Raw genomic sequence first — 22,959 nt, forward strand, 5'->3', positions numbered from 1 at the left:
ATTAAGCCAGCACTGAAACAGACACCTCCCCCCCCACAAAGTTGCTTTGTTTCCTTCATATATTAAAATATACCAACCAGAAACAGCTGTAGTGCCCTTACCCAATATGAATTTGTTGTTTTGCTACTGCTCCAACTAAAATATTTAAGGTAAGTGCAATATAGAATATATATGAAAAAGCACTAGGAAGTTAATGGAGTACTTCAGGTTTTGTGCCTTCATGAAGGAAGATGCTTTGAAAAAGAGCAAGTACATAAGATTCTTCAGAGGTTTCTAAACTGAAGTTTTTCTAGCCTAGGATTAGATGCTTCTGGAAGTAATTGCAGGCTGGCAGCAGATTCTTTCATAGAGTTCAGCAGCCTAGTAGTCCAGCTTACATATAAATTTATGTTTGCTGACATTACGTGTTTAACATTAGTGCTTCAAGAAGCATTCAGGTTAGAGTTTTACACAGCACTGATACAAGTTCAGGTTTCAGAGACTTACTATTATGACAAATTAGACCTTAACTTCAACACTATGCATTCAGCAAAAGTTATTTTTACTTACAGCAGTTGTATAACACTTGGGAATCTCCAGAGAACTAAGAAAAGCAGTTGAAATACCTACAATTTGTTTTTAGATCTGCTAAACCAATGCAAATAGACAAGGCTGGCCAATGTGCCTTGACCAGCTTTGGAATTTTATTAATTAAAATGCCCAAGTGTTAGGTATTTGTTAAAGTTTGATATTTTTCAGATACTAAAGGTCTATTCATACATACCAATACTATTCTAATATACATTCCAGCTACCTCACATATTAGTAAAACTCCATTCTAAGACACATGCCCTCCTTCCTCATTAGGACAGTCAGCTGTAGAATACCAGATCAGCTAGAGTGGTGACACCTGAGCTGAATCACAACAATGATCAGCACTGCCATGTAGATAAAACAGTCAGCCTTCACTTCCTACCTAGAGCAGCATTCACAGCAGGTATGAGTAACTTTACTGGGTAACAGCACAAAGTTTCTCAGTTTTGCTTTCACAGAGAAGGCTACAAATTCAGCCATAACCATATTTGCTTGTCCACAGGTTGCACAAATATTTACATACAATAACAATTTAATAGATCTGTGCATCAACTCACTGTTTTCATAGGCCCAGCTTAACTACTAGGTGTTACAGTACATTTAGTTAAATGAGCATCTTTTGAGACATATTGAAACCTGGAAGTTCATTAAGAGATGTCTCAGAACTAACAGATTTATTCCAGGGAGTAAAGAAAGGCTCAGTGACAGCTCCAGAGTACAGAAGTGACATGAGCCTTTATCTACCATACCTAGACCTCTGCCCAAGGTCATTTCATAGGTTCTCCCAGGGAGTAAAATGAAGCCAGCTATAGAACTCCACTGCCTCCTCTTGCCTTTGCTCATGTGAGGGAAAAGCTTCATTATCCAAAAAAGTTTAAAACATTGACTACTAATTATATTCTCTCTCACCATGTATATATACACATATACACACACACAGAGCTCATAGGTAATGCTAGGGTACTTAGTTTGACTTAAGACACTTACTTTTTAAGAAAACTGGTTGTAGGAACTAATGAGGTTGACAAATACACTACATTCTTTTAATCATTCAGCATGCTTTTGATGCTACAATTTCTCAAAAGCCACTAAGCAAAAATAAAGCCAGCCGATGCCTTCTGTTCAAGTACACTATAGTAAAACAACTCCCACGTAGGTCAAAGTTTTGGAGTACTTAGAAAATATGCTGCATTTACTTCATTCAGCAAGTCAACTTTTAAGCAACTTTACATTCCAACATTTGATTGTTTGATTTGGCTGACTTGCACACCTGCACATTACTATGAAGATTCCTAGGCAGCTTGCAAGTTTCTCCAACTGACTGCAGCCCCTCCTTTTTCCTTACTGCAAAGCTTTGTCCACCACTCAAGCCATCCATCTTTCCATCCTATACAAAAATAAGAGGCCCATCTCATTAGGAAATATCTTGCATTTAAGCTTTAAGTTAATCTGAACACCAGAAACTCAAACCATCTTAAAATGCTTAGGGAAAATAGTTCCAATTACAGTAGGGCCATGCATAGTTAGGCACCCAACACCTACTTGTGCTCAGAGCTGCTTAGTGTGGAAGAACCAGGTTTTGCACCAGTATCACCTCCACCAGTGGACACATGATTCTAGTCAGCTTCAGGGAGAGATCAGTCAAGCTGAAACACCTTACACCCATTTTGTTACCCAGTGCTGCATGTTACCCACTCTTTTTATTTCCTGTTCAACCTTCTGTTTGCGCTCCCGCCTCTAGATACAAGAACATCCATTTTTCAGTTATGCCAAGTTTACTGACAAGGATTAAGCTTAATCATTTGCTATGAATAATACGAGAGAATTGATTTCTGTTTTCTTGCAGAAACAAGGCAGTAGTGCTGACAGCTCTCATTGTATGAGAGTTTAATTCCCCTAACTCTAGATTAAATGCTGCTCTTGATGACATAACTGAACTCTGCTTTGCTTATCATCTTCATGGCATCAATTGTAGCTACCTGAGTACAGATAGCTCCTCTTTACATTACCTTTGCTTTCCTAACAGTCTGTCACATTTTACATTTTTAAAACTATGCAATTGTTAGAATCTCCAGGACAGCACTATGGCTTATGCAACCATCTGGAAATACATATTTAAGCTCCTGTACAGTTGATGTTGCTTGATCTAGATGTTAGACATCTCTAGAATTAGCAGCTATTTCAATCAAAAGCCTAAAAATTACTGAAGTGCTATTTGTATGCAGTCACAGACAAAGTATTTGATCCCTGGATGAGTCATACTGCTTTGTAGTAGTAACACTGGACAGAACCAATAGTTGGGAATGAACTAAGTTCATTCTTCTCTGCCTTATGCATAAAGCAGTTATTCAAGGCTCAAAAGCAGCAATACTGCATGATGTAAGTGGCAGAGGGGACWGTCTTGCTGTTCAAACAATTCAATTCTGGCAGTTAAGCTTTATTTCCCCAAAGCAAGAATGAAATGGAGGTCTAAGTATAGGCCTACAAAATACACCTTATAAAGCCTTTGCTAATATGCAGCTTTAGTCCAATACACTAGTGCCAAAAGCTTATGACAGTTAATACTACATATGCCAACTCACTTCTTTGGGTTCCATATCAAACTTCTTTGGCCCCATCTGCTCCTTTGGCCCAACACTTGCAGCTCCCCAGGACTTCGGAGGATTCTGTAACTGCTGGGATGACACTTGCTGCTGCCTGTCAGCTGCTTCCCAAGCCTCTTGAGTCTCCTGCTTCTTTTGTTCTGGCTCCTCCCTAACATGGGCAGCCCAAGCCTTCACAGGCTCCTGCCTCTTTTGCTCTGGCTCTTCCCTAACATGCATGTTCCATGATTTCACAGGCTCTTGCTTCTTTTGTTCTGGTTCCTCTCTAGTTTGGCTTACCCAAAGTTTTGGAGATTCCTGCTTTTGTTCTGGCTCTTCCTTAACTTTGGTTACCCAAGGTTTTGGAGATTCCTGCTTTTTCTGTTCCTGCTCTTCCTTAACTTTTGCTACCCATGGCTTAGGCGACTCCCGTTTCTTCTGCTCCTGCTCTTCCCTAACCTTAGCTACCCAAGGTCTGGGTGATTCCTGGTCCTCTCGAACACGTGCTACCCAGGCCTTTGGAGTTTCTTGCTTCTTCTGTTCTTCCTCTTCAACACGAGCCTCCCAGGGCTTTGTAGACTCATGCTTCTGTTCCTCCCCTTTAACACGGGTTTCCCAAGGCTTTGGAGATTCTGGTCTTTTTGGTTCCTGCTGCCTAACACGAGATTCCCAAGGCTTTAAGGTCTCCTGTTTCTGCTTCAGTTCCTGCTCTTCAATATCAACAAGCATTTCCCAGGACTTTGGAGGTTCTTGCTTTCTAGCACACTCAGCTTCCCAAGATTTGGGTTCTTCCGGCTTCTTCTTGACAGAATACTCTGCTTCAGGCAAATAACGCCTGTTGAGAAACTATATAGACCAAAGAAACTTAATGGCTCCCAAAAAACATTTTGCTGCTACAATTCAGGTCAGTTAAGTTAGGTCACCCAGCTACTGAAAGTTTCTGGCCAAAAGCAGAACCTAGACAGTTTAAGCACTAGCCATAGAAACTGTGCAGACAGCTGTAGCTTTGTTTTACAACACTGCAGTCACTGACTAGTTTTTCTTGGCATGCCAGAAGTATGAAAGAGTCCTGAACAGCAAAAGGGAAACATGCCAGAGCTGAGTGAACCTATGATCCTTATTCTCTGTCCTAACTGATGTTCATAGGCAATGCCATATCAAGTTCAGTTGCAATTTTTGTGAAGGTAATTCTCATCCTAAATAACATCTAAAGTGCTGTAGTACTTTATTAGTAGCTGTTCTTCTGATAAAATAGCAGCACCACCTCTCCCAAAATCTTTGGCCCTTTGGAACTCCAGTAACCAAGTATAGCCAGCCCTCCTTGTTCTTAATAGGAGTTTAAAAACAGGTCGCCAGACCTCAGAGTTAGTACAACTGGATTGAACTCCAGTCTGTGCTTATTCTCAGCAAATTTGGCAGCTCAGTTATAAGATGTCCTCAAGTTTTCTTGAGTTTCTACTTTGTCATAAACAGGAAGTAAATATCTAAAGTGTAGGCTTTACAAGACTTAGTGGCTGTGATTTTTCTGACAAGTCACCAGAAAAAAAAACTCGAATCAGATAATGTTACAGTAGATTACAAAAGCTTGTTCTAAAGTACTCCCTCTAGTGGGATATCTGGGAAATAGGGATTCAGCATTAAGCATCAGCATATCTGCTTCCCAAAGGACACCCATCCTCCCTTCTGCTCTAAGCCTAATAGCTTTCATGATATTGTGAGTTGAAGCTTGAGTACCTCGAGTTTGAAGGGCTGTTTAAACAAGTCTATACACCCTTGTGCACACAAGATTCTGTCTAGGGAACCCTACTTTTCTGACAAATCAGTAAGGTCTACATCATTCTCAACCCTACCAACATTGAGTCTATTGCAGTAAGTTCAGCTTTTAGAGACAGCTCTAGTAAATGTGTATTTTCTCTATACTGTAATACATAGGAAAAAAAAAAATCAGTGTTTCCACTTCAAGGCTGATGCTTTGGTTTCTTCCGTGACATGTTCCTGCACAGTAAAGTATTACACTGTTCACATGATCCCTCCCAATTTACCCCCAAGTACCTCAGAGAAACCATAAATTTGGTGTTAGAAACAGAAATGCAGCTAAGTCTTTAATGCTTCCTATGTGAGGCAAGACATAAGCTGTTGTTCAGACTCCCTTTTGAAGTTTAAGAAAAGGACTGCAGAAGTGCAGTTAAGTTTGATAAGTAACAATACTAAAGTAAAGCAGTTAGTGGATTCTTACCTCTTGTGGCTGTATTTCAGACTTCATAAGCTCCATAAGGGATTCTAGAGAAAGGATGTTAATTTGTTTCAACTGATCAAGTGTAAAGAGGCAAATTAAACACAGTAGCAAGTCTCTAATTCAATTAGAATAGTAATACCAGTTGCTAAATGAGATATTCGGAAAGCTCAGCTTGTCATTCAAAATGAGATGATTAGACAAGCTTTGTTAAATTAGGTTTTTACACTTGAATTTTAGAGTTGGAGACATTTTGAAGTATCCACAATTTGATTATTGTAATATATAATACTCCTTACACCTGTCATTTCTCACAGCTTCAACAGAGGTTTATTCAAAAGGCACAAACCCATCCTATTATTACCATCAGTAAGATTGTTTTCTATTATATTAATCAGAATAGGGTTGCAAGCCTTTCAGGCTCAGTTTTAGTTACTGTATTGCAAGTGAGCTATAGCAGAGGATTAGATTTAGCATGAAGCTATGCAAAGTCAATGCTCAGTTCAAGCTTATCCCAACATTAAACAGAAATTAACCCCTAAAATATTCCACCTGATTCTTTGACAGACTCTTCTTTTGACATCTGCCTTGTCCTCTCAGATTTTCTATTTACTTCTTCTTCCAATTCTTTTACTGACACAGTGGTGCGAGGAGTCGGAATACTTTCAAAGTAACCAGAGTCTAGTAGTTTGGATAACAGGTCCTTCATGTGTTTATCTGAAGAGTAAAAAAATCCATTAAGATATGAACATTTCAGATTAAGTGTTCAGATTACAGGTCTGACTCCTTACTTCCTCACTTTGGATAAATTGCAACTTCAAGATCTCAGGTCTTGTTGAGTTACAGCAGTCAAACATTTTAGTAAAAGAAAGGATTTGTTAGACTGCTTCATATATTAAAGCAGAAGGCATCTTTGCAATGCAGAGGTAAGACTGCAGCTTGTGCTTAAAAGCACACACTAGGTCAGTATTAGCAACACAGGGCCATGTGGTATCCCACTTACTTAGAAAGGGATTTGTTTACCATCTATAAACTAACCAGTGTTGATACTAAAAGCATATTGTACAGACTAATGTGGGTAAAGCTAGCCAAAGACACTATGGAACTGCCCCACAGATCTCTTAATGGTAGGATGGTGTGTTTAGGGAGGAAATTAATAAAAATTGAGAAGCACAAAAATGAACAGGGGAAAAGCAGGGTTATGTCCCAGGCTGAGTTTGATCCGCTGAAGCTGGGGGAGGGGGGGAAAATCAAGTAGAGTTCACATGTACAAAAAGAAACTTCACTGTATCCCTGCAGATGATTATGTAGTTTTCCTCTTTATGCAAAAAGGCAGACAGCAGCTTTGAGTACAGAGTAAGACCTCAAAAGTAGCAGTAATACTAGATATTGTGTCAGAGGGGCTAGAGGCAGGGCAGCCTTGAGAACAGGATGAATATTCACCAGTGAAAGATCAATCCATCAACAGCAACAACCCAATGAACAAGAAGAGTAGCTAGAATTTGAGAGTTATATAGAAAGTTGTCTTCCAAGACAATAAAAGCTAATAAGAAACCATAATGGTTTTACCCAAAGAAAGTTCAGCTGGCTTACAACAGGAAGCAAGACAGTCACTAGAAGGAGGATAGAGATACTGGCAAAATAGTTACAGAAGCAGTTTAGATGATAGCCAGAAAAAACAAGAACATGGAGCCCAAGATATCCAGGCAACTGTTTGTTCACGCTAACAGAAATGAGACAAAAGCCACCAGCTTGTAGCTTTACAAGGCCAGCTTGCACTTTGTCTATAGCTGTATGAAAAGAGCAATGTTAACATTTAGTTGTCAGTTTGACTATCCATATGTGGGTGTTAGATAGGGTACATTAGTGCTCTGGTTTAACAGTTTCAACAATGTTATTGTCAGTGACAAATGAAAGATTACTGCCACACAGCCATTACAAGACTAGAATAAACAGCACAAGCAAAGTCTGCTTGCAATGGGAAAGACAACACAACTTGCAGTTTCTGAGTAAGCAGTTTCCTCACAGACAAGATCTAAGCAGGAAGGAAAAGCTCATGAAACCAGAATGGAAATACATTCTGTGTATGTCAGTTTACAAGCAGGGTTTTTAAAACTAAAGAAATCAGATGGAAGAAAATACGTAAAGAGTCCTACAGATTTGAGTGCTTGAGAAATGAAGACATTTCCAACAGGTCAAAGTGAGACTGCACTGTGGATGATTACAGATCACAGCAAGTGCCATTAATGCCTCTACCCTCACTGTGGTGTCTTAGCACCGTAGTCAGACAACAGGTATGAACCTGGAATTCCTACAAGATAAGAAAATCTTCAATGCTAGGGACCTTTAGTTCTGGGGCCACTGAAGCTTTGTACTGCACAGAAGTGTACTGAACTACTAAGCATTTCATGGCTGAGAACAGTGTTACAAACTTAACTCATTTGCACAGAGCTACCCAAAAAGCTTCCCTCTCCTGGTTCTGTAAGGTATTCATGCATCAGCTTTTGAATTACTACCATCATTAGTCCTAGAAGGATCTAGGCACATGCACCAGAGATGCTAGCACATCAGTACCCACAAAAGAAAGTGGATCCCTTTCCCAGGGGAAGACTGTTACTGCAGAATAGTTACTGTATCTGTACTTAATAAAGTAGAATTTAGAACAAAGAGCACTTGAAAGTGCTCAATCTAGTAGACTTCTATGTCCATGTTAATTTGTTTTAGTATGTTAAAATAGCACTCAAACTTCAAGTTTTAGAACCAAGTTATTTTTTTCTAGATGAGACACTTACATGTAGTTCCAACCACAGGTTTCTCACTGCCTTCTAGAAGGTCCCAGAAGTAAAGAGATGATTGTTCCATCTGGTCTTCAACACTTTAAATCAAATGACAATTTTACCAGATAGAATCATAGCTGAAATTTCTAGTCTTGTAGTATCCCACCACCACCCTTCATTTTTAGATACTGACTAATATTTAGCCTTCCAGATTAAAGCAGTATACTTGCAGAGTGAATCCCAAGTCCATTATCCTCTATGGAAAAGGATTCGTCTAGATTTCTACATAATTTGTGCATGATTTCATCTGGCAAGCGTAAGTTCTTCTGTTGGTAATTAAGACAGATTGAGCCTAGTACTATTCCAAATCATGCCATAAGGCTGGACTTCATTCCAAGCCAGGGTTCCCAGACAGGGAGACAATTGCTGTTTTAGCAACTAACGACTTTTAGCGGATGCACACATGCGGGGGCTACCATCAGCAGTTCCTGCTGTTCTGCTACTTGTTGAGAAACTTTGACACAGGCCCATTACCACCCATGTACACTACGAGTTAAGTGCATCATGATGAAACTTAGTGTCCTAAAGGGCATTGTGTATTACACTTTCACAAAAAGTGTAATCAGAATTCTAAGCTAGAACTAGTTATTTCACTGAGATGAGAAACACCTATTCTGTGGCTCTTTACAAGTAGCTCTCCTTTAAGAGTTAATTTTAAGAGCAAAGATTAGGCAAATTGAGCATATGACAAAAATTTAGGAACATAAATCATGTTTGAGTATGGAAATACACTTGTCCATAAGATGTTTTAGCTTACAACCTAATGACAGCCTTTTCCTTTTTTAAAAATGGAATTCTTACTGTACTGTTATAAAACAGCCAAGTGGTCATGCTAAATATTAAAAGGGGTCACATAGTGGGCATGATGCCAAATTAGTACTGGCACATATTACATCTGTTGAGACAACCTGTTACCTTTAAACAAAGGACATTTAATGCTAAGGTATCACAAGCCTCTTCAGTCAAATTCTTTGAACTGCTTTGAAGATGAGAGTAAGAACCTCTGGACTAATACTTCATGTTTCTTCAGAAACAAGGAATAGAACTGTATCATCAGGTATATGGAACAGTTCTGTATTTACTGCAGTTCATTTCACAAACAGTGGAGGCCTCAGTGAAACAGCATGCCAGCCTTCCTGCCTCATGGTGGCACTGGAGTGGTTCTTTTCATAGAAAGACATAACATACCAGGGTTTGTATCTGTAACTTGTACAGCTAGGGTCATAATTACCACAGATTTCCTTTAAGGCTCAGAGTATGAGGTATTCCTGCTACACTCCCAATCTCAGACAGCTGTTAGAGTAAGTATACTGGAACAGAATTTTAATTAGTGTCCCAAAACTTAATATTTCAAGACACAGCAGTGTCAAATAGAGGACACTTACTGTATTGAGTGTAGCATACCAATTAGACAAAAAAACTTGAACTTACCTCAGGTTCTCATTTCTTTCTGGACATGTCAGTTTTGCAAATCTTATGAGGTAGTCTAGTTCTTTAGAAGGCAAGTATATTGCACCATTCACACCACCTTTGAAATCTTTCTGAACATGCTCTTGTGTGAAGTTTTGCAGCACATACTGGACTTGAAGTATTGTACGCAGCTTTTTCTTCTCTGCTTCAAGCTTCAATAGACTCTCTCTTCGCTGAGCCTTTCTCTGGGCTTTCAGCAGCTATTTGAATACATTAATTCAACAATTAAACACAATGGCTGAGTAATAGGATTCTACAATATAAAGAACACTGAGTTCTAGTATTGATCATCCTACATTGATAAAAATAACTATTCACCTTGGCAAAATTACAGAAGTTGCTAATTCTTTCTTCAGATACCCAAGACCTTTGAAGTTCTTCCTCTGGCTGAGCTCCTGTACCTCCACTCAACTCTAAACATATAGCTTTAGTCAAACTGGAAACCGGTGGTTTCACTCTCACTTGTACTATGCCTTTAAGGTATTTAGATCTTGATTATGGCATAATACTGATTGCTAGTTGCTTTATTCTAGCTACTTTCACAACTGAACATAAGGAATTGATAAGTGCACAAATCAATAATGCACAAGTAAATGATCACCTAGGCTTTGAAAATTTGTCACATGCTGTTAGTGATGCAGAAGTTACTTCAACTACCTATTCATTTCGATTCAAAGGATGCAGCAGAATCCTAGAGTTACTCCCTTATTTCTGTTGGCACAAGACTGAACCACTTCATTAAATAAGTGACAACAGAAGTCACACAGATAACATACACAGCTCCCACAGATTTGGCAAGAAGTTTTGTATCACATATTAATAGAATCATGCTGCAGAAGCTACTCAAATAACTGCAGAACTTAGAATGCCTCAGTATGAGGCATTAAGTTTCATTGCAAGATCTGTGAAAATTCACAGCTTTCTAGAACATACTGAAAGGAACATAAGGATGCTGTTGCAAGAACTGCCCCTAATTTTCCAGTAATGAGTACTGGCTATAGAATCCATATTGGTAAAAGTGGATGCAAAATAGTTTAGCCTTAATTTATAACACAAGTTCAAGAACAAATATGAACTGGTAGAAGTTAATGCTAGATTTGTTCAGTAAACACCTAAAGAAAAAAAACAAGGTCACAATCCTGCATTTGATATTTCACAGGCAGCTCCATATGAAAGCAATATGAAGTAATCCAGTATTTTTTAAACATTCAAACAATATACACAATAGTTCATGCTTCACATACAGTAACTGAGAGAACCCAAAGCTGCAACACTGCTGAAAGGACTCTGCTTACATGGTACAATAAACCTTGAAGCAGTACCTGGAATTAGCATATATACACAAGAGAGGCCTCTAGCAAAATTGTTTGGGTCTCAGCCAACACTGAAGAGCCATTTACCAGCCCTTCAGAATTCTAGAAGTGGGAGAGACAATGCCAGAGCAGTGACTAATCATGTTTAGGATCCCCAGCACTACCTCAGATCAGATCTTTTCATAAGGATAGCATTTGCTTGAGAACTAAGAGACCAGAGCAGTTTCTTCAGCAATAAATAAAATGTTGCTTTCATAAAAATACTGTACATAGTGCTTTAAACCCTGAATAAAGTCCTAAACAAAGCTGTAAATCTATAACTTGCCATAATTGGAGACAGCTACTGCAAAGTAAGAAGCAGCAAACTCCTCACATTTTGGTAAAATGTTAGAAACATGTATTCCTTACAGAAGCTAAAGTGACTTACTGTTAACCCCAGCACTTCCCCTTGCTGAAAAGGGATCAAAGAAATTGAGTCTGGAAGGGACCTTGGCAGGTCATCTAGCACAGCCTCCAGACCAAAGCAGGGCTGCACTGAATCCAGACCAGATGGCTTAAGCTTTGTGTAGTCAGGTCTTGAAAGCATCCAAGAACAGATTCCACAGCTTCTCTAGGCAGCCTGTCCCAGTGCTTAATTATCCTCAAAGTAACAATTTTCCTATTTAGTCTGAACCACCAATTTCAATTTGTAACTATCCATTCTCCTGTCATGTACCTTGGTGAAAAGTCTGGCTCCATCCCCTCAGTAATCTTTGGTATTTGAAGGCTAATATTATATCTTCTACCAAGCCTTTGCTTATCCAGACTTAAGAAGCCAAGTTCCTCCAGGCTCTCCTTGAATCTCATGGCAGAAGAAAACCATCCAGAAGCCCACCACTGGGCTAACTGAAGTTTATCCACATCCTTCTTATACTGGGGGACCAAAACTAGGCTAAACTGGAGTCGCCTAGCAAGCACAGTCAAGTTCCAATGACTTGATTTACTGAGTACAAGTTCTTATGGGGGTACACAGTGAATAAATATTATAGAGGCCAGTGATACACAAAGCTGTCAATATTCACTCTGCTGTAATCACTACCCCAAACAGTTTAAGTATATTGAGATCTGAGATAAAAACTTCCAACTATTTTGCATACTAGTATATGAACATAACCATTAGAAGAGCAGCACAATCCTTTCTAAAGGGGATAAGCTTATAGCACACAAATGTCACAGTCACCTTTTAACAACACAGGGAACAGCATTTTTATACTTACATCCTGGCTAAGACCTGAAAAAGTCTTCTGAAGCTCCTTGGCAAATTCTAAGTTGTGTACCACTTCATCATATTTCTCCACTGCCTCCTACAAAGGAATAGGTAAAAATAAAACACATCCTATCGTAAAGCCATGCTACTTAAAAATTCTTACTGAGAGCTAGTTATTTAGTGGGTACTTCCATTTGAAGTTTACTTTAAGATATGTTCCATTCTAGGTTTAAAGTACCAGTTACAGACAGTTTAGAATATCATTCTTCCATGGCTACTCAAGATTCAGCTGCACAAATACCCTAATATTTTGCCTGTATTAGACTCTCCAGGCAATATCTTGTACAATACTTAGTATACTACTGTCAAAACAGGAAAGCCTACATATCAGTTATTTCGTTTTCTGTTTTTCCTTTTGTTCCCATAGGCCTCAGCAATAACAATAAAACAGCTATTTAAAGTCAGACACTGATATGGAAGCTTGGAAGGAATACAGGAAAAAGGCAATTTCAGTACAGAACATTTACTCTGATACTTAGCTGAAAGCATTTGCAGGTAACTAATTTGTATGAACTTTAGAAATCAGACCAGTCATACTTTCAGAAATTGGTCCTTCAAATTTCACTTCCACAAATGAAGCAGTCTACCTCCATTAACAGCTTTAACATTTTACTCTCCAGTCTTCAAAAAGACTAAAGTAAGTTCTTAAAAGCATTTTGATACACAATCTTGAGTTCCTCCCTTTCCCCACTAAGTCTGTTCATTTTATAAGTCTCCCTGATAGCTCAAGATAGCAAAACGCTGTATTTCAGATATGATGTGAAGATACATGCAGCATAAGGCATGCCTGAGAAGTAACAGTTTCAGATGTTCACATGTTCTTTCCACTCAAAGTATAGTTCATAATACTTCAGAGGTTGTTCTAGAATGGGTCTGACAGTCTAACAAAGCTGTTTCAACAAATAAGGTAATATTAATGTTGATACATGTGTTTAGTTACTGTAGTGCAAGCTTAATTTACTGTCCCAATAAGATCAGGGACATGCAAATTCACCATCTATGTGTTCTTAAGCAACTGGAAAACAAGTTACAGGTTCATTTGCTCTGCAGTCTCAGTTTGATTGTTCAGTGACTTGTGTTTGCTAATTTGTAGTACACTACACATCACTAAACATGAATGCTACTTAACACAATGAAGTCTATTAGTTACTGTAAAGCACTCAGTTCTAAGTCATCCTTACACTACTTATCATGTAATTTTAAAGAACTAATTAGCAAGTTCACTTAGTACTTAGAGAATTTGGCTTTTAAGATCCTAGTGTCCACACATTTGACACACAAGACCCATCAAGAATTAACAATAACTTATTAGGCAGATTGCAGTAATTGTATCCTTGGCCATGTACACTCCAGAGTAAAGCTCAATGCCTTAAAACATCAAGAACCAAGAATACAGTTACCACTGCTCAGATAAGCTATAACTCAGTCCACAGGAACACAATGGCTTTCTTTTGTTATATACTCAATATTAACATTTAGTAATAGAATGATTGAGTGACAATACTGAAAGTCTGCTCAGCCTGCAAAACAGTTAAAATATGGACAGGGAGAGAACATTTAACTTACTGGAAGTTACTCATCTTTGAAATAATTTTTTTCCTCCCTAAACCAAGGCTAGCATACCCAGTAAATCTGGCCAGCATTCATCATGAGTAATTAGTTTAGTTCAAGATCCTGGTGAAACAAGTGGATCAGATGTATACTTCTACCTCTGTGTGAGAAGCAATGAAAAAAGATTACATGAAGTTACATTAGAGACATAACTTTGTAGCACTGCATTATATGCAGTTAAACTTTGCATTAGGCAAGTGTAGGTTATTAAATTCTGCTCTAGCTTCAAATACTAGAGCCCAGTATTTGTATATAAGTTAGGAAACTGCATCTGAAAAAAGTATGAATGCAGTATTTCCATATCTTAACTGCTGAAAGGGGAAGTTAGAGTATTAGTTGACTGCTGAGTGTTGTCTTTGATATGCACTTCTGCAATAGTCATCTGAACAGTTAGACTATCATTGGTCACTTCACCAGCAAGACTGAATCTTGTTCTTCATTTTAGAAGTTTGAGATATTCCAGAAACTTAATTTAAAAATACCTTAAAAGTTAACCTCAGCTTGCAAGACTGAAAACCAGTAACTGCGATCTTTGTCTACACAATTTCCAAAGTTGTTTGCAAATACATGCAGCAGCATTAAGAACATCTACAGAATCCTTCACTCCCTCTTTAGTCTCCCACTTATCTTTCACTTTCACTGGATAACTTTCCATAGTCCAAAGGGTCTACTAAAGATAATGAATTTGGAGTGGCTTTAAAAACATGCTTGAGACTAATCAAACTTCTGCAGGAAGAACACTGTTCAATACTGTCACTTCATTAGTGACAGAAAACTGATTGTTTTCAATACCTAGGATCTAATCCCAACAGCAGACTCTAGCCCACACATTTCCACATTTAGTTAGAATCCTTTAGTGGAACTTAGAGGTCATCATTCTGCTTCAAACCATCAAATTCATTCTACTTCTGCACTTACAAGGGCAAGAGGCTACATCAGATTTAGTAGTAAAGTGCTAAATGATCATTCACTCCAATAGGTCTACTCTGCTTTTAAGTTACAATTTCCCCTCTTATCCCATTTATGACTAGTTTTCATTTACAAGCAACTCAGCAAGAGAACAATATTTGTTCTCTCAAACTGCCACACACTGAAATAAAGCTAACAGTCAATGAAATATTTGGAGTTCATCAGCAGGATGAGCACTCTCATTAAAGTGTCAATGCCCTTTATCACATGATTGAACTTTAAGTTGTCTATGAAGTACATTAAAAGACATGACTTCTCAGATGACCAAAGTGATAACCAAGAGCCTCATTTAAACTCTTTGGATTATGCAAAATTAAGCCACCCAGATGTGCTGAAGAAATGCTAGCTTTCATAATGTAGAACAAACTAATTTTCTATAATCCATTTTAGTCCAAGACGGTGGGGACAGACTACTGTTTTAGTATCTGCTTAGTACCATTTCTGAAGCAAGTTTAAGCTAGCTTCATGAAGCCTATCATATCTGATGAGTAGTGTTCTTACATTTTGGCATTCCAAATTATAGCTATCGTAGGTACAAAATGAGCATATTATTCTGGCAGCATGTAAGAGTAATAGTGACTCTCAGCCATGTAAAGGCAGTGCTGGAAGGACATGAGAATAATTCCAACGACACCTCATAGCTGAACTCCTGCTGTATTAGGGAAGCCTTTAGATCCTGTACAGATTAGGGCAGAGTCTTCCTCTTCACCAACAGGAACTGTTGATGGATCATACTTTAACAGCTACCCATAACTGACAGAACTGCACAGCTAGCAGGCCATTTGAAATAATACCTCTTGATGAAGTCAGGAGGATTAGCTACCTCAGAAGTCTTGAGGTTTGTGTTTGAATACTGCAATGCCATGCAGATAAACTGCATATGGACACCTCCATCAAGAAATATAGGTGCAGGAGCACTGAAGCTGAAAGTCTACAGAGCAAAGATAAACAAGACCTTTTATTACTTCATTAAACAACATGAAGGTTAAAGCAGGAGACAAGGCTTGTGGGCTCACCATTCAGCTCAACTACCAATAATTTATCCATTTGTTTTGTGAAAAAACTGCTGAAAGTCTGCAGGCATGGCTTCTGTGAAGTTACACCAGTATCCTCTTCAGCAACCTATCCTTCTGACATGCCTGAAGATCTGAAGTCCATCCCCTCCCCAACAAAGTTAAAACTGGTTATCAAGCTTACCAACTGGTCTTGATTGAGGGCTTCCCCCTTCTTTAGGCGATCTTTGTAGTCTTCCAATTTGAGCTGGAAAAAAAAACCCAAATCAATTTGTTACACCAATTTCTGTCTAATGTGGAAAATTGCACACAGTGAGTGAAGTTAAATACTCCTTTCTTTATTTTGGGATAAGTTTGCATACTGCAGCAGAACTGGAATTTTATTGTTTCCTCTTATTTTCAGGAGAAAGGAACATTGCCAAGTCAAAGGCATAGCAATACTTTGTCTACCTCAGACTCGAGGCAGCCTACTTCCCTTTCATACCTTTGATCTTTCATTTCTTACTTTCTGCCTTTGTCTCATTTGAAGAAATACTAATACATTAACCCTGGATCTTTAAGAGCTCCAAAGACTTCCAGCACTATTCTTGAATAATCCTACTTAACTTTTCACAGCATCCCTTGCTAAAATCTGGCTTCAGTTATGTCAAAATTTTATAATACTATTTCCTAGGAAAATGGACTAATGTCTTCTGGGAAGAAAGATTTCTAATATACTGAAACAGTCTTTAAAAGCTAAAGCAAACTATGCTAAACTAAGTTGTTAAATATTACAAGTTTCTTTATACACACAGGAAAAAGAACAGTGAGTTCACTGCCATGAAGTTATATACTACTTTGTATCTACCCATATAGAGTTACTGACATAGTACCAATATAAGGCTAGGACTAGGAATACTTTCCACATATTCCAGTAAGCCCTGCCAGTTTTCATTTGTGAGGCCATACTGCCATACACACAAGACAAAGATACTAGAGAAATTCACAAGGATAAGCTTCCTTGGATAGCATTAGCACACAACACAAAGTTGCTTCATCACATGAAAACAAATTTATCTGACATTATTCAAAAGTACAGGCATGCATTAGCATGACACAGTCCATGTCTGCCATTTAGATGGGACCCAGCAGTCATACAGCCTTTCCTACATGAGGATTAAGCCCCCCCAATAAACACGCAGAAGTTGGATCTAGTCTCTCCTCTTGCCCTAAAAGCGATCATGCATAAACCTTTTTAGACATTTGCTAGAATCCACAATATATTGAACCAATTGCTTTTTTAAAATGCTTATCCAGTACTGAAAGTAACAGCACCATAATTTCCTTAATTTTACAGAAAATAATGTTATTAAAAAGCATGCATAGTCCTAACTTTCAGTCACCTGGGAATCTGCTGAAAAGTCTTCAGAATGCAAATGCCTTACCAGCTAGATCCACAATATTTTAAGTGCATAGTTATCTTAGTACCTTTTCCTACTAATACTATCCCCTCCCCCCAAGAAAACAGTTGAAACCAAATCAGGATAAGAGCTTTTATACTGAAGGCCTCCAAAGCCTTTCTAGTAAGATTTGTCTCTACTTAAAAAGGACAAGCCAAAGATTCTATGTGAAGTGAAGGGCAATACATATTTAATATAATTTGGCATTTCCATGAGTCAGAGTAAACAGTGTTCCTAATTTGGAGTTTTACATACATCTCTACATCCTAGTATTAGATGCATGTAATCAATAAAAATATGAAGGTTTCTGCAAGACTATAAGCCATCTCCAAATCAGGTCTAAGTTAGCTCTGATGTAATACAGTCCAAAGAAGTATCTCTGATCCTGATGAAAATTCAGTCAGCTTTGTTAACTATTGGAGGTGCATTGCAAAACCAGCAGAGAACTGGTGTACAGTTAAATAGTTTAGTATATTCCCAGTTCTCTGAAGCCATAACACTATTCTCGCAGTGTCAAGTGCAAATAGTCTGTTTTTCAGAAGTTTACAGAACACTGTTCTTTGCTATACACTGGTTCTAAAAGATAACCTAGACAGCACAAAAAGCCACCAGTAAGCCTGAACTGCAGCCCATGCCCATGTCTTTTTATATTATTTTATAATATATTATTTTTAAGAAGCTCACTATGTATACATATTGTAATAGAGTATTTTCATTAAACATTAATTTTACAATGGACAATTTAAATGTGCCATAGCAAAGAAAAATTAAGTTACCTTCTTTTTCTCAATGTTCCTGATCTTGTGTTTGAGGCAGATAAGCCCATTATCAATGTAAGTCTCATATGCCTGRGAAGGAGAGGCTGCCGAGTTTAGAGCAGACTGCAGGGGACTAGAGGGAGGCTGGCTCTCCCCAGACAGGTTCATCTGCTGCTTGGCCGCCTTCATGCTCTTATCCTCCCCCTCCTCTGACCGGCCTGAAGGCGATGGGCRACGGTAAGGGGCTTGGGAAAGCTGCACCATTGAAATGGATAGAGCTGCAAAGAAACTGCTTTCATTCAGTTTTCAGGTTTGGTTTTTGTTTTTTAAAGTTACTCCTTTTCTTACCACATACCTACAACAACAGAATATGGAGCCACAGAACAGAGCCTCAGGAAGAATTCATCACAATCTTTTACTCTTTCACCCTCCCCCTTTCAAAATATCCATAGCAAGAATTTTGAAGCAGGTCAAACTTTGTATTGTTTAAGTGTCCCCACCCATCCAGACACCAGAAATCCTTTACATAGGCAGAATTAGGCAGTATAGGGGATGATTCCAGAAACCCAAGTGTCAATATAAAACTAGGCTCATTTCCTGCACACATCACCCACAGGGGAAAAAACTGCAAGCAAGCAATTGCAGATTCTGCTACCAGTCTCACACCCAGGCTCCAGCCTTAAAGATTTAGAAACAGTATGGCCAAATTTACAACTCTTCTCACTCCCATTAGATTAGTTTTATCCCTTCATGACCTTAGCAGCAACCTGAGCAAGCATTTAAGCTAAAAAGAATTCGCTTAAAGAGTGGAGACAGGAAAAATGCTTATTAAAGCAAGCTACAGCTGTAGACTCAGTTCCAACAGCATTATCCTTGAGGAATCAGTCTCCATCTACACTCTCAGTCCAGAAAATGTGCTTAAACCGCGACAAGACACAAGCCTTAGAGGCAGGGTAAAAGCTTTAACCTTGAACAGAGAATTTTTGGTAAGAGATGCCCTGCCACAGCAATCTTCCAACTACTTACAACGACTTTTTTTTCCCCCCAAGCAATGACATTACATTTCTGCCTGCCCTCTAGCCACACAGGCCTGCAACGGGGCTGCAGCACGCAGGAGACATTAGCTAAAGAGGAGGGGAGGAAAAAAAAAGAAAAAAAAAAGGGAAAAACAATCTGCATTTTCCCAGGATGCCCGCTCAACTTCTGCCTTCGGGGCTCACCGGCGGGCAGGGAGGAGGCGCGCTGCCACCCTCCCCCGCGCAGCCCCGGCCCCTGCCCCCGGGCCGGGGACGCGAGGCGCCCGGACCAGCCCCTCACCCCGCCGGCCGACCTTGCCGCCCCGCGAGGGCGCGGCGCCCCCGGCCCCGCCGCCCCGCTCCTCCCCTGCGCACGGCGGGGAGGGGGGAGGGGGGAGGAGGAGGAGGAGGAGGAGGGCGGCGGCGGCATCGGGGCATTCACCTCCGCCTCCTCCCCGCCGCCGCTGCTCCTTCCTGCTCCTCCCGGCGCTGCCGCTCCCGCTGCGGTCGCCGCCGGCGCTGTCGCTGTCGCAGCTGATGCGGCGGCGGCGCTGCGGGCGGCCCTATAACGCCTCGGCGGGCTCGCAGCCCGCCTCCCCGCTCACCTCAGTGCCCGCACACGCTCGGGCCCGCCCTGCCGCCCGCCCCCCGCCTTATATAGCGGCCGCGGGCCGCCGGCCACAGGGAGAGGGGCGGGGCCTGCCGCTGAGGTCACCGCCTGCCAACCAATCGCCGGCGCCGCCTCGCCTGTCTGTTTGCCTTCCGCGCCCTGGCCCCACCCCGCCGCCACGCGCCCCCCCCTCGGCTCACGTGACGCGGGGGGAGGGGACGGTGGGGGTCCGTTATTCGGGGCGGGGGGACCGTTACCCGTCGGTGCGTGCGAGGGGTTGGGGCGCGCGCGTGCTGCGTCTCTCTGTCAAGGTCACTGGGGGCCTCCACGTTGGGACTGCCTTTGGGAAAGGGCAGTTTGGATTTAGGAGTTGTGAGGGCCCCGGGGTTTCCATGCTATAGGCATGGAGCTCTGGGGGAATCAGAGTCTCTTGGAGTCTTGCATGGGCGAGAGCCCAAAGTGACAGCCCTGGCAGGAGGCAGGGAGCGGGGTGTCCTCCCAGTGATGGGTGCCACGCCATGGAGGAGGGGGGTGCCCTGGGATGCAGGGTTTTATCCAGGAGATTGATGACTTCCTTAGAGCCCCAAGGAGCTGTTTCTGGAAGAACACAGCCTGCCTCCTGCTCCATGGGAAAGGGACATATGGCATGACATGACCCCATGCCCTGCTCTGTTCATAAGGGAGAGGTGCGTGCACGTCCCTGCTGAAACTATGATCCTCTTTCTAGTAGCATGTATCACTGCATCCTCTCAAAGCAGTAGGCCCAGCAGAGGCTGACTTCCCTCTCCAGGCCACACCAAGAACATGTCACCTCAGTGAAAGTCGATCCAGGGCTCCACCTATCCACAATGCAGGAGCCAGCTGAGCTGCTTCTCTAGCATCTTTTGGGTGGCCATAGGAAACGAAGAAATTTTGTTTCGTGCCTGTTTAAGCCTAGAGAACCTAGAGGGTTCTTCCACGCCACTACAGAGCCCCTTGAGGAGATTTACAAGACTGGATCTTTTTATATAACAAAAGATGTGTATGTCCTCTATAAATGCAACCCTGTCATGTAAACACTTAATAGCTAGTAAAGTGTTTAAATCCACTGAATATAGACAATTAAATAACCACAAGGTTAATGCATTTTTGTTAACCTCTAATAATGCAGTCAGTGCTGTATAAAAGCCTGAAAGAATAGAGAAATCAGACCTTTCCAAAGACCAGAGGATTAAGCTGGAATATCTGAGTTTCTCTTTTTTTTTAGCCATTACCTCAAAAAGCAATAAGTAATACAGCAAGTTCAGAAAAATTAAGAGTTTTATAAAAGTAGAGACATTTAAAAAGAGATCAAAGTAAGGAAAGATTGTAAAGCAAGGTTTTATAGGGATTATAAAAGGTGCTCATGTAGCACACTGCATGGATGAAATGACTGTATAGGAAGTGATCATACAAAAGAAAGACTGTTTAAAAGCAAAAACAAGCAAATGCTAAATGCTAATATGATGAGGAGTATTCATAGAATAACTCAGAATAACTCAGAACTTGAAATCAGATTTGGCCATATAGAACCAGTTGCAGCATCCACAATCTTACCACTTCTGACTTTATCACAAGTCTTGAAATACTTTCTTTTGCTTAAATTCCTAGCTCTTAGAATCAAATGACTTCATGAGTCTAGTTTTCATGATTGTGAAGAAATGCTAGTGAATAGGACACAGCTTGTAAAACGATCTCAAAATACACAGTAAAATTATTTTATTATTCAGGAGGATGCTAAATCAAAAATTCTGAAATTCAGAGATGGCAAAACTTGAATCCGAGATTTACTCACCTTCTCATGGTGCTACCCACAGCAGCAAATGTTACAGAATATTTTTGTTCTTACAGAAATTTACATGCATGCTTGACTTCTTGCCCTTGACTTCAACAGGACCAGTCATAGTACTGGACAAAGTAAGGCTCACTTATCTTTCTAGGATCAACAACTTATACTGAAAGTCTTTCAAATAGATCTCTGTTCTTTGTGTGTTTTTGTACAAAGCTAGCACTGATGGGCTAGATCCTTTCAAAGTAATTATAAAATGAATGATCAATTAATGCATATGTTAATAATAAGTCATAATTAATGTGCAGACACCTGGGACTATTCTAGAAATCATAATTACAGCTGGCAAACTACATTATGGTGCACTTTCACAATTAGGAAATTGTATAAAAGAGGGGAAAAAATGAAAGGACTCATACAAACCCAATCCATATTTAAAATCAAAGGATAACTGCATTTCATTATGAAACAAATAGAGAACACCTATTTGAGACTGAGACTATTTGTACATTTAGAGTGTATATGTGTAGTCTCTACACTACTTTAAGCAGCATTATTAATGTTGCAAGGTGAAGCACTTCAAAGTTAGGAAATGCCGGAATAAAGAGCAGCCTAAATGAATTTGTTTAGTTCCATTTTGCAGATCCATTATGACATCATCTTTGAGTAGATGATCATAGGTTATTTTTGCCACACAGTCCTAAACTCTTTCAGTATTCCCAGCTCAGGAATTTGTGGATTTTACTCCAGGATCTGAAGAGGGTTGCACTCTAATCATAGAAAAAAACATTGTTCACTTTTTTTCATGTTTTACCAATTCTGCTCATCCCCTCCAACCTGGCCTGCCCTCATTCTGTCCCTGTCTCAGCTGTTTATCCCATTCTCATTTTCCTTGCCTTCCTGTTTCCACTCCTGAATCTCGGGCTCCTTCTTTCCACCCAAGTACGCATGGTGTCCCAAGTCACAGACCGTTCTAAGGAGTTGTATCTCCTTTACACGCAGTTCCAACTCTTTGCCCAAACAGTGCCAGTCTTCTGCATCTGACTCTTCATCCAGCCTCCAAATTCAGTATCAGTCTGGCATTCAGTGTCAGTCCGCCTCCCTCCAGTTACAGCGGGCCAACCTCCAGTTAGCCATGGTGAAGACTGAAACCAGGTTCCCCCTTTCATTCCCTGCCATCCCTTTTGTTATTGTTATGGAGCCCCAGAAAGTAAATGGATGTATAGAATAAGATCAGCTGCTTGTTGACTTTAGCAGAGAGACATACCTTAAATGTGTTGCAAAAATTTTACAGTGATGGGCTAGAGAAGTCTGTTTCAATCATCTTTAGAAAAGAAAGGCTGAAGAATTCTGGAACCAACAAGGGATAAATGAATTAGATCTCAGAAAGAGGAATATTAGTCTGAGTTACACCCAGTTTAT

The 22,959-nt window shown here is 40.2% G+C and overlaps 1 protein-coding gene across 9 annotated transcripts in view; it reads right to left on the minus strand.

Moving 5' to 3' along the window:
* CAPRIN2 (caprin family member 2) overlaps window positions 1–19,742 on the minus strand; it is a 42,815-nt gene extending 23,073 nt beyond the window's left edge. For 3 of the 9 annotated variants that reach the window (XM_026070357.1, XM_026070361.1, XM_026070356.1), the window contains exons 1-8: window positions 18,123–18,382; window positions 16,092–16,154; window positions 12,265–12,351; window positions 9,657–9,895; window positions 8,181–8,263; window positions 5,941–6,105; window positions 5,392–5,435; window positions 3,156–4,001 (exon numbers count right to left, since the gene is read on the minus strand). In XM_026070357.1, coding sequence (XP_025926142.1) covers window positions 3,156–4,001; window positions 5,392–5,435; window positions 5,941–6,105; window positions 8,181–8,263; window positions 9,657–9,895; window positions 12,265–12,351; window positions 16,092–16,154; window positions 18,123–18,368 — 1,773 coding nt within the window. In that variant the 5' untranslated portion in view covers window positions 18,369–18,382. Of the gene's footprint in view, window positions 1–3,155; window positions 4,002–5,391; window positions 5,436–5,940; window positions 6,106–8,180; window positions 8,264–9,656; window positions 9,896–12,264; window positions 12,352–15,688; window positions 15,826–16,091; window positions 16,155–18,122; window positions 18,460–19,130; window positions 19,240–19,562; window positions 19,598–19,725 lie in introns of those variants that run through there. The other 6 variants (XM_026070360.1, XM_026070362.1, XM_026070359.1 and 3 more) reach the window with 6 other exon arrangements.
* Between the last annotated feature and the right edge of the window lie 3,217 nt (window positions 19,743–22,959).

Source organism: Apteryx rowi, unplaced genomic scaffold (assembly GCF_003343035.1).
Source record: "Apteryx rowi isolate R43461 unplaced genomic scaffold, aptRow1 scaffold_31, whole genome shotgun sequence".
Taxonomy (NCBI): Eukaryota; Metazoa; Chordata; class Aves; order Apterygiformes; family Apterygidae; genus Apteryx; species Apteryx rowi.